At 36.1% G+C, this 14,628-nt stretch overlaps 1 protein-coding gene across 1 annotated transcript in view; it reads left to right on the forward strand.

Moving 5' to 3' along the window:
* ARMH3 (armadillo like helical domain containing 3) overlaps positions 1 to 14,628 on the forward strand; it is a 139,744-nt gene that overhangs the window by 33,982 nt on the left and 91,134 nt on the right. Inside the window, exon 21 of the mRNA XM_070945228.1 lies at positions 11,852 to 11,934. Coding sequence (XP_070801329.1) covers positions 11,852 to 11,934 — 83 coding nt within the window. The remainder of the gene's footprint in view (positions 1 to 11,851; positions 11,935 to 14,628) is intronic.

Below are 14,628 nucleotides of genomic sequence, written 5' to 3' on the forward strand. Positions count from 1 at the left end.
GTGTGTGTTTTCAGCATACTGAATCTGTGTTCTGACATGGCAGGAGGAGAGCCATGTTAACCTATGGTGGCAAAAAATCAGAAGGAACCTGGTAGTACATTTTCTAATCTATCCGTTTTAGGAAAAAGCATAAAGTTTTATGAGCTGCAGGTATAGGATGAAGTGAATTGTAGTTCATGAAAGTTTATCCTGTTTCTTAAAATTGATTAGTTGGAAAAGGAAATTTCCTGATTTTGTATTCTGACATTTTAATATGACATATTTTCTGTTTTATTGTTGGCAGCATATTCAAAGATATGGAAAACTACAAAGGGATGCAAGCAGGCTTTTGTCTAGCAATTCTGTCAAATACTATGCTCTGAATGGATGTTTTCCATTCAGTGAGATGGGGGATATTAAAACTTAATTCTCAGAGATTAGCAGGTATTTTGGAAATGAATTAGATTGCTCCAGTAGATTTAGCTAGTCTCTTATTTTGTGTCATTGTTCCTTGCTGTAGTACAAGTTTTTGAGTACAACTAACTGTTCTGTCTTTACAAAAGTCTTCCATGATTTAATTAAGTTTTTCTCAAAAAGCCCAGACATTCTGCCTATGTTTAAGGAACTGTACGTTATACTTGTAATTTAGGTTTTCAGTGAATTTCTTCCTGGTAGTGCTTTTCGAAAGCTTTGTTCTTAAAAATACTGTGGATAGCTGGCTAGCAGTCTCTCTTATGGGAACTCTGTACAAATAGATGAAACTGCTGCCATATTCTGATCTACATAAGTTAATTAATATTTCCTTTGTGAATATTTCCTTTAGCAGGTTTCTACATGTATTCTGTGCATATTATTGGGAAGCTAGTTGATAGAACTGATGTTTGAACTGGATTTTCTGGGAACTCTATAATTGTTGCCTTTTATTCCCTGCTGCCCTCTGTTAGTTGCCTTAGGATAATGATATAACTGATAAGATAATGTTGCATCACAGTTCACATCTCTAAATATTAGAGATAAAAAGTATAAGATGTATAAGATAAATATAAGATGTTGCTATATTTAATGGTAGCTAAAGTAGTTTTTGCAGAATCTAATTCTAAGTTAAAGCTAAGTGAATGCATACTTTACACAACAAATATGTAAGGAGTATAGAATAATGAAATAATAGGATTTAATAGCCATAGGACAAAAATTATCTGTATTTAGACAACTGGATGTAGATGTTCCTTTTGTGTCTCATTGTTGAAATTTATAGTAGTTTTCTGTAAAATACTGGATTTAAGTACTGATTATTCCATTTCTCTCTAAAAAGCTGATACCATGTCATATCATTGATCAGAAAGTATGGATTGTGCTGGCTTTCTTCATAATTACTTAATTTCTAAGGTTCAAAACATTTCATAGCATTTGTATTGGAGTAATGAATGGATAAAATTCTGACATCTTAGTTACGCTCATTAAACAGTGGCCTAACACTGAGTCATTGAGTTTAGTTTGGCCAGGAAGAATCTAGATCAGATAGACTTTTTTGTTTGGATGGTTGCATGAAGCTTTGCATACAGGTAGCACTGTGCCTGGATCCTAAGAACATCTAATGAGAGACCCTCTATCAAGTTCCCTCACCAAATGAGTTGAGGTGAATCTCTACGGCGGGCGGGTGGGGGGCAGAGCTCTTTCTGTTGTATACCCCATTTATGGAATTCCCTCCTAGAGAGTCTTGACTGGCATCCATTCTAGCATCTTTTTAATTACAGGTGGAAAACCAATTTATTTTTCCAGGCTTTTAGCTGGCTTTTAATTCTGTTTTAATTGAATTTAAAGGTTTATGTATGTTATTTATTTTGTATTTTATTGTATATACTTTTATTCAAATTGTGTATGAATGTGTGTGAATAAAGAATTTAGAAAATAAACTAAGATTGAAAACAGTTCAGTTAATTAACCTGCTTAATTTCTCAGATCTGCTTCAAAGGTTTTTTTAATTTACCTTGTGCTGAGACATAAGTAAGATAGTTATTGAGAAGAGGGCCTTTTTGGTGGTAGAATCTCATTTGTTTTTTTATTATTAAGGTATGCTTGTTAATGTATGTAGATCTTTTCTATTTATGCAGGCTTTTAAAAATTGTATTTCTGGTGATATACCAGATTTATTTCTATTTAAAGTATGTAAATAACAGCTATTTTAACTTTAATGTTATACCTTTTAGTAGATTGCATTTTGTTGGTAATTCATTCAACATTCTTTGCCAAGATAGCCATAACTTTTTGGAATAATATATGAATAATAATAAATGCACTTATCAAGGCATTGAAGAAAACAAAAATACAATAATTACAAATCAATGCAATATAATGAAATTAGCTCAGACTCCTTTTAATAAAACTAAAACAACTAACAAACAGTATATTTAAAATAATATCTCAGATCAGGACTGAGCACATATTCATCCATAATTTAAAGCAAATCTTAATCTACAGCAACCAGAACACATCCTAAAATATTAATCTAATAAAGACATATTTTTTAATCCCTCTTACAGGCTTGTTCAGGAACTATGGGGCTATATCCATAAAGGACTGGAACCTGGAGACCCTAGAACTGTGGGCACGTGAGCTGTTGCCCCAGTTCAGCTCCGCCATGCGCGCGTGTGTGCCTCCCACTGGCCAGCTGATCATTGGGTCTCTGCTTCTCATGTGCAGGCGGCAGGGCGTGTGCGGGAGGGCGCACACATGCACGGGGTGGGGCCCATGCACTGGGCCATGTGCACATTGCATTTTGGGGGTTCGGGCATGTGCATGCACATTCGCGCATGCACGTTTTGGGCTCTTGGTCTGGAAAAAGTTAGCCATCACTGCCCTAGAGACAGAACAGGAAGAAGGCTGTGTTTAGACCAACTTAAAGAGAAAATTGTAGGGAGAAATAAAGACAGACAGGAGATTGTGACTGGCAGAGGCCTTGAAACACAAGGACCAGTAATTTGGAATGGCTCAAATGGGGCTCTGTACAGGCCTTGCTTTATACCAAGATATGAGAATAGAGTTCTGGGCTAAGATCAGGAGACAAGAGGAATCAGGAATTTCTGCTAGGAGACTAACACTTAGATATAAAACAATCAAGATGCTTTACAATCTCCTCCATTAGAAAAACTACAGATCCTTGGAAATGTTTATCAGGTAGAGGTTTATTCACATAATTGTGGGACTAATCCATTGTTTGATTGTGAATTGCTTTAGATATTTTTTTCTAATCGGAAAGCAACATTTAACAAATTAGAATAAATAAGCAATGTGTCATCATAGAAACTGTTTTGGCTAGCCTGAGTATTGACTCTGATATTTTGTGCTGGCTTCTGTATCAGCAGAATTTCCAATCTGTTCTAATATTTCTCTGTCAGGAACACATATTTCTATGATTTTATGATGGATGGTTTGCGAGACTGAGATTTATAGAAACAAGAAAAAGCAAAAAAGGGTGTAGACAGCATACAGCTACTGTAGTTCTCAACTTATGACCATGATGGAGTTCTGAATTCTGGTTATAAGTTGTTGCATTCGTAAATCAAGGTGCAACATGACTGGATTCGATTTTGTGACCATTTTTATGACAGCCGTAAAGTGAGTCACTGCAGTCATTAAGCAAATCCAGTATACCAATAGCTAGTTTTTGGCATTTTTTTAATCAAAACCATTTTAAAAATGGTATCATCTCTGTCACACGACTGCAGCATGCTGCAGCTGGTTTTGTGAGCCAGTTGCCAATCACATGACCAAATGCGATCACATGACCATGAGGGTAATGTTATAGTTATAATTTCAAGGACATGTTATTTTTGAAGTCCATCATAATTTTGAGTAGTTGTTATGCAACCAGTTGTAGGTTGAGGGCTATCTGTAGTTTGAAGCATTCTAGAACATGATATCTAACATGTAATAAAAGCTACAATTAAGCCTGGGCTTCAATTAGCTTTATTGCCTTACATGGAAGCCCCCAGTACACCAGATTATCAGTGGAGTTACTGGTTCAGTTGCATTTTACATGGAGCCGTCACGTTTCGCACTCATACGTCCTTTTCTTACACTTATCTGGTAATCCATAACAAAGGTAACTTTTTCCTGCCTCCAAAGCTATATGGCCAAGTGTGTCTCAGCTTTAGTTTATAAGATATGTTTGGATGTGTTGATTTAAAATCAGTTCTCAACTCACCTTTGGCAAAATGTCTTTGCTTTCTTGATCAATTGACAATCAGCCTGCCAGTGTAAACTGTCCTAATTGCCTGCTGTCTCTCTGGATCTGTGGTAAGTTGTTCCTTGGGAAGGTTTGATGCCCTTATTCATAAGAAAGAAGCTGATAGTCTGATTTTCTTCCTGTAGGATGTGGTTGATGCTTGGCCCAATTTGTAAATAATCCCCTCTCAGCCAGTGTTTTTGAACACTTACATAGCAATTTGGGGTTCAGTGTAGCTAGTTCTTGTATCCCAACAAATCCCTATTATTCCCTTAGGAACTTCATTTATTTCTGCACCTTTCTCTTTTCTACCTTTTAGTAGTGGTTGTCTTAACCAATGTAAATGCAAGCATTGAAATATTAACTTTGCTAAAAAGTTGTTCATTATAATAAATTAATTTGATTTAATAATGAACCTTTTTTAGTTTTCAGAACTATTAGCCTTGATTACTGCTTCTTAATTCAATGAACATTTCTAGGCAATATATGCCCTATGATCTGAGTCATCCAGTTTAATGTGATTACTGCATTATCTGTGAGATCTTGTCCTATTTAGACTGAAGTGGGCAAATTTTTAGAAGCAGCATTTCGTGTTTAGGCAGAGCTTAAAAATTGCAGGAATAGATCTTAGATTTTTGCATTTCTTTCTTTGGATTTTGAAGAGTTCTATCTTTATTTTTGTTTTCCCCACTTCTCCACAACTGTTTTAAGCCTATATAAGGACTTTCAATTTTCATGTGTTTCTTGCCCTAGAGTTGCTAAAAACAATACCACGCAAATTTTTAGTAATTATTGTCATAAGAGAGAAAAAGTAGTACTTTTTAACAGTATTTAAACTTGATGCTTTCTGATTCTATGCATATCTCTTTAAATGCCTGAATATAATGGTCAAATGGTCCTTTTGCTGGCATAATCCAGTTGACATCCATGTCGGCTTGCTTCTTATGCTTTAACTTCCTTCTCTTGACTTGGCGAGACCTCAAAACAAATGCTACTACTTCAAGCAATTAATCTTATTGACACATTTCAGGTCTAACCTTTCTCCCATTATATTTTTTGGGCCTTTCTCTGACTTCTACTTTTTCATAGAATCATAGGGTTGCAGACAGCCATTTAGATCTTCAAGTTTTTGTGTTCAGTGCAGAGATCTTCGTTTGGGGTTTGTGATCTGCTCTTGCTTTTTTTCTTAATATTCAGCCAGAATCTGGATTTTTATAACTTTTTTATTAGTCAGTGTCTTGTGCCTTTTTGAATAAGATGGCAATTTTTTAAAAAAACTGCACAGTCAATTACTGTGGTGTTCCTTCCCTCATCCTCTTCTCAGCTGAAGTGTTTATTAATAAATCATGGGCAGAATACATTTAGGAAGATTTCATTTTTTTCCCTAATAGGTGAGTGTGGCCTAAGGCAACAGCTGACTTGATGTAAGTTTTGAGGCATAGATTAGGTAAAAACTTTTCAGAGTCTAGCTTCCTGCTTTTGCCACCTTGTATTTTCATACTTCAAGATGTAGGGCATCTATATGAGTAAGAACTCTGGAGTGTGATTTTCAAGAAGCAAGCAGAAAATCTTTCCACAGGATTTTATGAGGAAGTTGCATTAAGAGACACAGCATCCAGTAGCTTAATACTTAATGTTAGCTTGCTTTATCCCCAGGGTTCACTGCAGCTAAATTTTTAAACCATATTTCTACACGAAATCTTTTCAGCAGAGCTTTCTATCTGATCTGCATTTGACTATACCAAAATTTTAATCTGATGCTTAGAAGAAAAAAAGCAGGATATATCCTCTGAATTCTGCTGTATATAACCTATCTTGCATACAGAAGATGTATAACATTTATGTTTCTTTTGTGGTGGACATTTATCTGTGTAATATAACAAAATAGTAATTTCATGCTACAAAGAAATGTGATGCTGATTTATGTATTTCAGTTTAGGATAGTGTTGCAAAATTAGAAAGAATAGCAGTTGGAAAAAAATATTGTTTTCCTAGGTCATTTTATTGAAAGAGACAAGACTTCAGTATTGCTTTCCTGAATGGTTGGTGCTGAGAGATAGTACATATTTGTAAACGGAAAAGTCCCTTTGTGCTAAACGGGAAGTGCCCATCTATAAATTAGTCCAAAGTTTGTAGCAATCTCAATTTTTTAAAAAATAAAAATCTATGGATAACAACTGACTGAAAAACTAGCTATTTTGTATTCTATCCTCTGGCATTATCACAGCAAAAGGAAATTGGATAAGAGATGTAATTAATTCAATTAAACTAAATACCACAGCTTCCTATGTGGGCCCATTACCTTCTACAAATTTTTCTTGCTTTACCATAAGATGTGGTACTGGCTTCTAGCTTAGCTGGCTTCAAAAATGGTTGGGTGACTTCATGGAAGACGTGTGAATTAATGGTTATTAGCCTTGATAGCAGTATGGTTACCTATGAAAGCCATTGCTGGGAGATTAGGAGGAAAAGTACTAGAACAATAATTTACCTTTCACATCCAGTCCCCTGAGCTGCCGCCAAAAGATGACATAATTGATGGTAAATCTTCTGAGACATTAAGGAGGCCCAGTATGGATGTACAGCCTCATCTCAGAAGTTATTGTGAGGACCACCAGTGCCATCTCAGTATTATCAGCAAGTCTGAAAGAAGTCCATATAATGTGTTTCTTCTAGGACCTTCTAAAACTTCAAACCAGCCAGGTTTTCAATAACGTTTCCCATAACTGTAAGTTTGGAGGCTAGATGAAAAGTGTCCAGTTCCATTGGGTACATCAATGGTCTCAAAAGGGTGGATGATTGCTTCCTGTAGACATCACACCCTCCCACAAGGATGCATTAAATATTTCATGGCTCCAATTACATTTCACTCCTGGGAAGCCTTAACCATCCAGAAGAGACATGTATCTGTACCACAGGTAATTGAACTCACAGCTTGAAGGACTCAGTCCATTTCATCAGGACTAATAAAGTCACAGATAACTGTGAAAACTGCACCACAGGTGCCTCCATATGACGTGAACAGCTAGACTACCACTCAGAATGAATCTGAGTCACTTTATCTGACAGCTGCCAGCATAGTCCACACAGCAGCCCTGTAAATCTTCCCCTGAGCCCTATCTACCTAGAGCGACCAGATCGCCTTAAATAAATTAAAACATACTTTTGATAGAAAAGTATTTTTGCTGCCCTTATTAGATAATTCTTATTATGAAAGAATACAAATCAATGCAATACAATGAAATTAGCTCAGACTCCTTTTAATAAGACTAAAACAACTAACAAACAGTATATTTAAAATAATATCTCAGATCAGGACTGAGCACATATTCATCCATAATTTAAAGCAAATCTTAATCTACAGCAACCAGAACACATCCTAAAATATTAATCTAATAAAGACATATTTTTTAATCCCTCTTACAGGCTTGTTCAGGAACTATGGGGCTATATCCATAAAGGATTGGAACCTGGAGACTCTAGAACTGTGGGCACGCGAGCTGTTGCCCCAGTTCAGCTCCGCCATGCGTGAGTGTGTGCCTCCCACTGGCCAGCTGATCATTGGGTCTCTGCTTCTCATGTGCAGGCGGCAGGGCGTGTGCGGGGGGGAATGAAAGAATATTGCATCAAAGGACTCCAAGGTCCTTGTTTTCTTCTGTAACAAAAATTGCTGCTTCCTTTTGCAATTACACCCTTCAAAGAAGGGAGCATACAAAGAGTAGGTTTCTCGTGCTCAAAGTCTCTTCCATGAGTTCAGCCTTGAAGCAAATAGGTGGTAGAGACACTGGGAACAAATAGAATAGAAGTGTATTTCCAAAGCCATCAGGACAATTAGTCCGGATTACATTAAACTGTATCTGAAAGATATTTCCCAATTTCTAATGCTATCACATTTTTTTCTCTCTTCACTAAATCCACAAGAACGGTGTATTCAGCTCTTAATTATGTTGGGACTATTTTTTAATAAAAGTTTGAAGGTATATCCTTTTCCTTTGTGTTCTCTGAATTGATCAGTTTAGCCTAGGTCCCTGATGGACCAAGTAGGATTTCAGGGAGAGCTTGGGATTTTCCCTGAGGCTCTAGTACATAGCTCAACTAAGGCCATAATCACCACTTGGAGTGAGATGGCAACAGTGGCCTTGGATTGGATCATGTATGAATCCCCGGAGGGGTCAATTGTTTATCAGATTTGCTTCAGGAGATGGAATGCCTAAAATGTTGCTGGAGGAAAATGAAGCATGAACCAAACTGAGCACAGATAAAAGAGTATTCCTTAGACATTACTTTGCGATCCAGAAGTTTCATGTGACAGAATTTCTCCAACACTGGATTAGAACAAATTATCAGCCTGTGATTTCTGTCTATTGGATAATTGCTGGAAGCAAATTGTTAAAAATATGAATGGAAGGAAGAAAAGTTTCTATTGATTGTAGAATATGAAGCATTCCAACTCTTTGGCTGAATGATTTGACAATGAATTTTTTTAAGCTAAACCATTGAATAAAACATACCTAATGTCTACCACTGGGAGAAGTTCCCAATAAACTGCTATCACAGAGACTCAGGGCAGCTGTCTTAGTCCCAAGTAGTGATTGCCTTGGATGGCAACGTTTGCTATGGAAGCTTAGTTACCTTGGAAACATGTTTTAACTGCATCTTTGCTATATGGAGAGACTATTTGGAATTGCTGTTTTGCTTTGAAGTCTGATGTCTTTAAGCACAATACGAGCAAAAATCTATTTTGACCTGAATCAATATGGTATTAAGGTCTTATTCACAATCGTAAGCATTTAAATCAAATTGGATATATTGATGAGAAGAGCATAGTGCTCTGTGTGACACAGTATTATCCTGTATCCATTTGTGCAAATTAATGTTGCTATGAACACACTATGCTCAGAGGGTGATACTCTGTTCTCCACATGTGAGGATGAAATGTGGTATTTGTTTGCTTGTGATTTTCTAATCACAATCTTGTCTGTTATTATATTTGTATCTCTCTCCTTGGTTATGTTTACTCAAATGATGTTTTGAATTAAGGTGATTTAACTGTTTTTGGTTATTTTGTCTGTTACTTATATGATTACTTAATTTATAGCAATATCTATATCTAGAATATGGGATCCTTCTTATCCTCCCACTGACTTTTCAGATCACTTTAGATTCCTCTTAGTATGTTAGATATTTTTAAAAGTTCAAAGAATACCAGCAACTGTCACTACTGTGATTATGTTTCTTCTTCTTGTCTTCTTTCATACTGCCAGTTGTTAATGATCAGAGACTGAAACCATTCTGAATAGCTAAATATGCATGTATAACGAATACATTCTTCTGTGGTCTATATATATTTAGTTTTCTGTCTCGTTATTGTGATGATTCTGACCAGCAACACAAAATAAGTCACGACATATTCAAATCTTCCAGAGAGAAAGCATTTATTCTTAAACAAACAATAAAAACAAGCTAAAAAACACCAGAACAAACAAAAACAGTGAGCCACAAATGAACTCCTTAACAGAAGTCAAAAGTTAATTTATAGTCTCACGTTTGCGAAATCAAGATTATTTGAAATTCTTTCAAAGAAACATTATATGGCAGCCATGCTGTCAAAGTAGCCAATCCTCTGCCCCTGGTTAAAATAATTAACAATGTAGTTATATGAGTTGAGCTGGCTAACTTTAGGACAATTTTGGCTTTCTGCTCCCCATGGGCACACCAGCCACAAAAGGAAATAGAATATGTTTCAAACCCAGTTGCATAAGTTTATTGATTCATATTTCTCCTACAATTTCCCCTTTAATATGTCTCTCAAGCCTGGTACAAACTGTCCAGAGATCATTATAGCTGATACATAACTTTTCAGAGAAGCAAATGGGGAGACAACCATGTCCTAATTGGTTGAACTGGTAAAAATGTGCTCTATTGTATTTCTGTTATATGAAGGAGTCATGCTTAGGTTAGTGTAAATTAATATAAGAAAAAATAAAAGTCAACTCAGAAAAAACAAATGGAATATTACAATTTATCACTCTTTATCCATTCAGTCCCACCATCTACAAAGTATTTCTCCTCCCATAGTGCTTGGGCAAATATAATTTGCCTTTGGAGAATGAGCCACAAGACAATAAGTTTAGGTACAAGTTTAAGAAGGGTTGATAGACAGTCAAATTCCCTCCCATTGGAAGAACATTGGAAGGGTGTTAGTAGCTAAAGAGAAAGCTGTTACAGAGAAAGTCAAGTAAGGAAATGAATTAATGAGACCTTATTCCTCCTTTCTTCTTAGCAGAACAGCAAGTTGGACTTCGATTGGCAATTTCCAATTTAGCCAAATCCAATCATTATTACAATTTTAAATTTTAAATCCCTCCCTGATGTTCCAACTTGTTTTTTCCCCCAAATCTCCAGAAAATTATGTCTGAAATGTGTTTTGTGTAGGTCCCATTTGCGGGGCTTTTGAGGCTGTTTGAGATTTGTTGTTTCCTTGAAGATGTTTCATTAACAAACTAGGTAATATCAGTGCTAGTAGGAAGTGGGGTTTGCTCTCATTTCATTTATTAGTGACTTGCCCTATTAGTGTTGGTATGATTAGTCTTGGTGATTCCTTGATTGGGCTGTTGTTTACTGTTAGTTTGTTTTGCAGTCCCTTGGTCTCATTTTTCATGTCCTCCAAGCCAGTATGTGCCTATCTTTGATACAAAAATGCTGATCTAAAATAGGATTCTTCCTGGTCAATCTGGCACAACTCCTTTCATTAGTCACATCTTCATATAAACTGATCATTCTAGCATGACTTTTTAATCAAGATGATCAGTAGGTAGTCGACAATCATTGTTTCCTCCTATAGTTTATGATAATTTCATGTACCCAGCAGTGTATCTCATGTGTTAATATTGTTCTATAACAACGGTGAACTCTGTTCTCAAGTTTCTAAATGGACTTAAACTGGACAGTTTCTAGCTGTGAAATGTGGGCATTGGACCTGAATTTCCTTATTAAGAACTTAAAATGTTCAATCTAAAGTTCACATATTCAGAAACATCAAGTAAAATATAAATATCTTTGTTCGGAAATTATTTTCTACTTTATTTTGTGATTGTAATAGTGCTGTCAGATATACATTTTTGCCTCCAGCTATTTGTGTTCCCAGCTTTTACTACCTTGGTTACTCTGTTTAGCTGAAAAGAAATTTAAAAGAAGATACATAATCAAGGATGTTAATATACCGTACTTTGGTCTGCAGGCAATGCTTCTGAGATCATGAATCCAAAGTGATCTGTCCTGTCCTAAGTAACTTGACATAACATGTATTGTATCCAAATAAATATAATACACTAAGTGAACCTAGCCAAGCTGTTGCAAATTGAACCGCACGTGGTTCTGCTTTGTGTACCATCAGCAAAAGTGACATCTAATATTGATTTGTTGATTTTTATGCTGAAGACAATTCATTTTTCATACTCTTGTTCCTACTTAAAGTGATCAGTAACGGGAAAAATCCCTGTTTTTATTGATGAATTAAAACAGAAGTTTTCTTGCCTGTGAAGTATAGGTTTTTAATAAATGAAGTTCAGTTTCTTATTTACATTGGTTATAAGTATTGATTTATGCGAATAAAACTGTATTTATTTTTTTAAATTCTTCCTTTAGCTCTGATTAATCTGTTGAAGTTCCTCATGTCTAATGAAACAGTTTTGCTGGCAAAATATAACATCTTTACCTTAGCTCTGATGGTGAGTATGGAAAGAAATGAACCCTACCAAGGATAGCAATAGCAATAGCACTTATATACCGCTTAGCCCTCTCTAAACTGTTTACAGAGTCAGCATATTGCCCCCAACATATTGGGTCCTCATTTTACCAACCTTGGAAGGATGGAAGGCTGAGCCAACCTTGAGCCAGTGAGACCCGAACTGCCAAACTGCTGACAGCCAGTGATCAGCAGAAGTAGCCTGCAGTACTGCATTCTAAGCACTGTGCCACCATAAACAACTCTTGATTTTTATTTTATTTTTAGGGGAACCTTTTAACATGTACATGAAGCTGCTGGCATTGAATGAGTTATTATCAATATGTTGATGATACCCTACTATGCTGCCACAGGGTAAATGGAAAATGGAGGCTTTCATGGCCTAGATAGATGGGGAGAAATGGGCTCAGACTCAAACCAGTGAAGATAGAATAGTTGCTGGTTCAGTAATCAACTGATACTGGAGTGATATCAGCCTTGGCACTTGATGGGTTTCTGCTCCACCCTGAAAGACCAGACTCACAATCCGGGGATCCTTCTGGATATATGGTTTCTGCTAGCCTTTGTCCAGTGCAGTTGGTATAATGTCTCAGCCAGAACAAGACTAGGTTATGTACACCCTTATCTCCTTGTATTGAATTATTGCAGCTCATTCTAATGGGGCTGTCTTTCATAAACTAATTATATATATGAAAACTCTAATGGGCCCATCCTTGAGGACTATCTGAAAATTTCAAATGATGCAAAATGCAGTGGCCATGTGCTTACTGGGCAATCCCAATATACTGCCATGTTATTCCGCTGCTGATAGAGCTACATTGGTTACTGATTCCAAGTTTCTCAAGGAGCTTTTGGGATCTGAATATCCTAGAAATCATTTATCCCAAGTAAATTGTCCCTGCATGAATAGGGAGGGCCTGCTAAAGGTCCCCTCCTATCAGGATGTTTTACCTGATGGGGCACAGAGATAGGTATTTTTAGTGACTGATTCCATTCTTTAGAACTGTTTACCTCTGTGAAAAGGATGGCTTATCTCAAAATAGCTAAACCCTGGATTTCTGGAAGGCCTTAGTTGATTAGCTGCTGGAGGAAGAACCATGGCACATTTATTTATTACTGCTTACAGTTTTATTTTTATTATATTGTACACTTTGTGGAGGCTCTCAAGTGATGAGGTTAATAAATCACATACATAGATATATACAAATCCTGGGCAAAATCAGATTAAGAATATTACGTTATATTTTATGTTATTTTAGTTCAGTTTAGGAATTTGTGTTCTCTATTATAATACTTATATGAGTCTCATGTAGATGGTTTAAAGACAATGAGTAATAATTTATTACATTTATATGCCCCCGACTCCCAGCAAGTCTGGGCAATTTACAGTTGTTAAAACATTTAAAAACAAAGAACAATAACAGTGCAAGACAAAAGAGCAATGACAAAAAACCGAACCAAAGGGAAACAGAAAGGAAGAAAAAAACATCAGTCATTGCTGTTAAAAGCCTGGAGACAGAATTGGATCCAGGATAGAATATTCCCTCCAGATACTTTTTGGAATGTATAGAGAAGAAGAAATGTTTTAATGTGTACTGAATTGAGTGCCATATTATGGAGAGCTGTGTTTTTTATGTTGGAACTTTGGAACCCATTAAAAAATATTCCAGTTCTTCTTCTAGTAGCTCTAGGCCAAGGATGTCAAACTCACAGCCTGGGGGCCAGATGCATTCACGCATTGGCCATGCCCACCCCCGTTTTAGCGAAGGGGGGAAAAGTCGCGATATGTCATGTGATGACATGACGACACAAGTTTGACACGCCTGCTCTAGACAGACTGGAAATGAAACTTTGGAATTCTGTTTGGAGCTTGTAAATGAGGAAAGAACATATTGCGGTGATTTGTCTTTAAAATGTTGATTGCTAGCCTGAAAATCCAAATGTTTCATAGCTGGGCAGCCAAGAAGGTACACTTTGAATAGTAGTAAATTGGAGAATGTCATTTTATTTTTTTCTCTTGAAATATTTCTATTTATTGCTGACAGTGGAGGTATTTTTTTTATTTTATTTTTATTTTATTTTTTTATTTCACAGCAGAGATGCTCAAGCTCCAAACTTTCCTTTCTAAAGTGCTTACTAGAATTAAAATGGTGGAAAATAGCCACTCATGTACAGCAATTCTATAGTGAGGGAATTTCAGAAGCTTAGGGGCCACGTGTAGTCTGGGAGATCCAGAGAAAATTAGAGAGTTGAAGAAATGGATTATCCATTTGTTTCCCACACAATTAACAATAAGGGTACAACTGTTCTTAGATGTTTTTCTTGACATTTTGAAATGTCTTTAATTTTGGCTTTTGATTTATGCTTTTACATAATTGTATGTTCCTTAAGTAACTCTTGAATATATAGAAACAGCTTGCCTGGTTTTTTTTAATGATTTCATTTTACTTCTAAGCTGGTACACATTCAATCATGCAAATTTGCCGTTTTGGTGAATGATATTTGCTCTCGCTGTTGTCATGGGTGACTGTAGTTTTCACTTGCTTAATAACAGTCAGGTCCTGATTAATTTGTCAGGGAAAGAAAGTACACTTTTTAGATATGAAAGCTAAGTGATCGCTTTGATACGTTTAACGTTAGGATATGTTGGTTTAGATGTGTTAGTATTTTTATTTAT

Source organism: Pituophis catenifer, unplaced genomic scaffold, assembly GCF_029215685.1.
Source record: "Pituophis catenifer annectens isolate HBS135680 unplaced genomic scaffold, rPitCat1.0.hap2 SCAF_6, whole genome shotgun sequence".
Taxonomy (NCBI): domain Eukaryota; kingdom Metazoa; phylum Chordata; class Lepidosauria; order Squamata; family Colubridae; genus Pituophis; species Pituophis catenifer.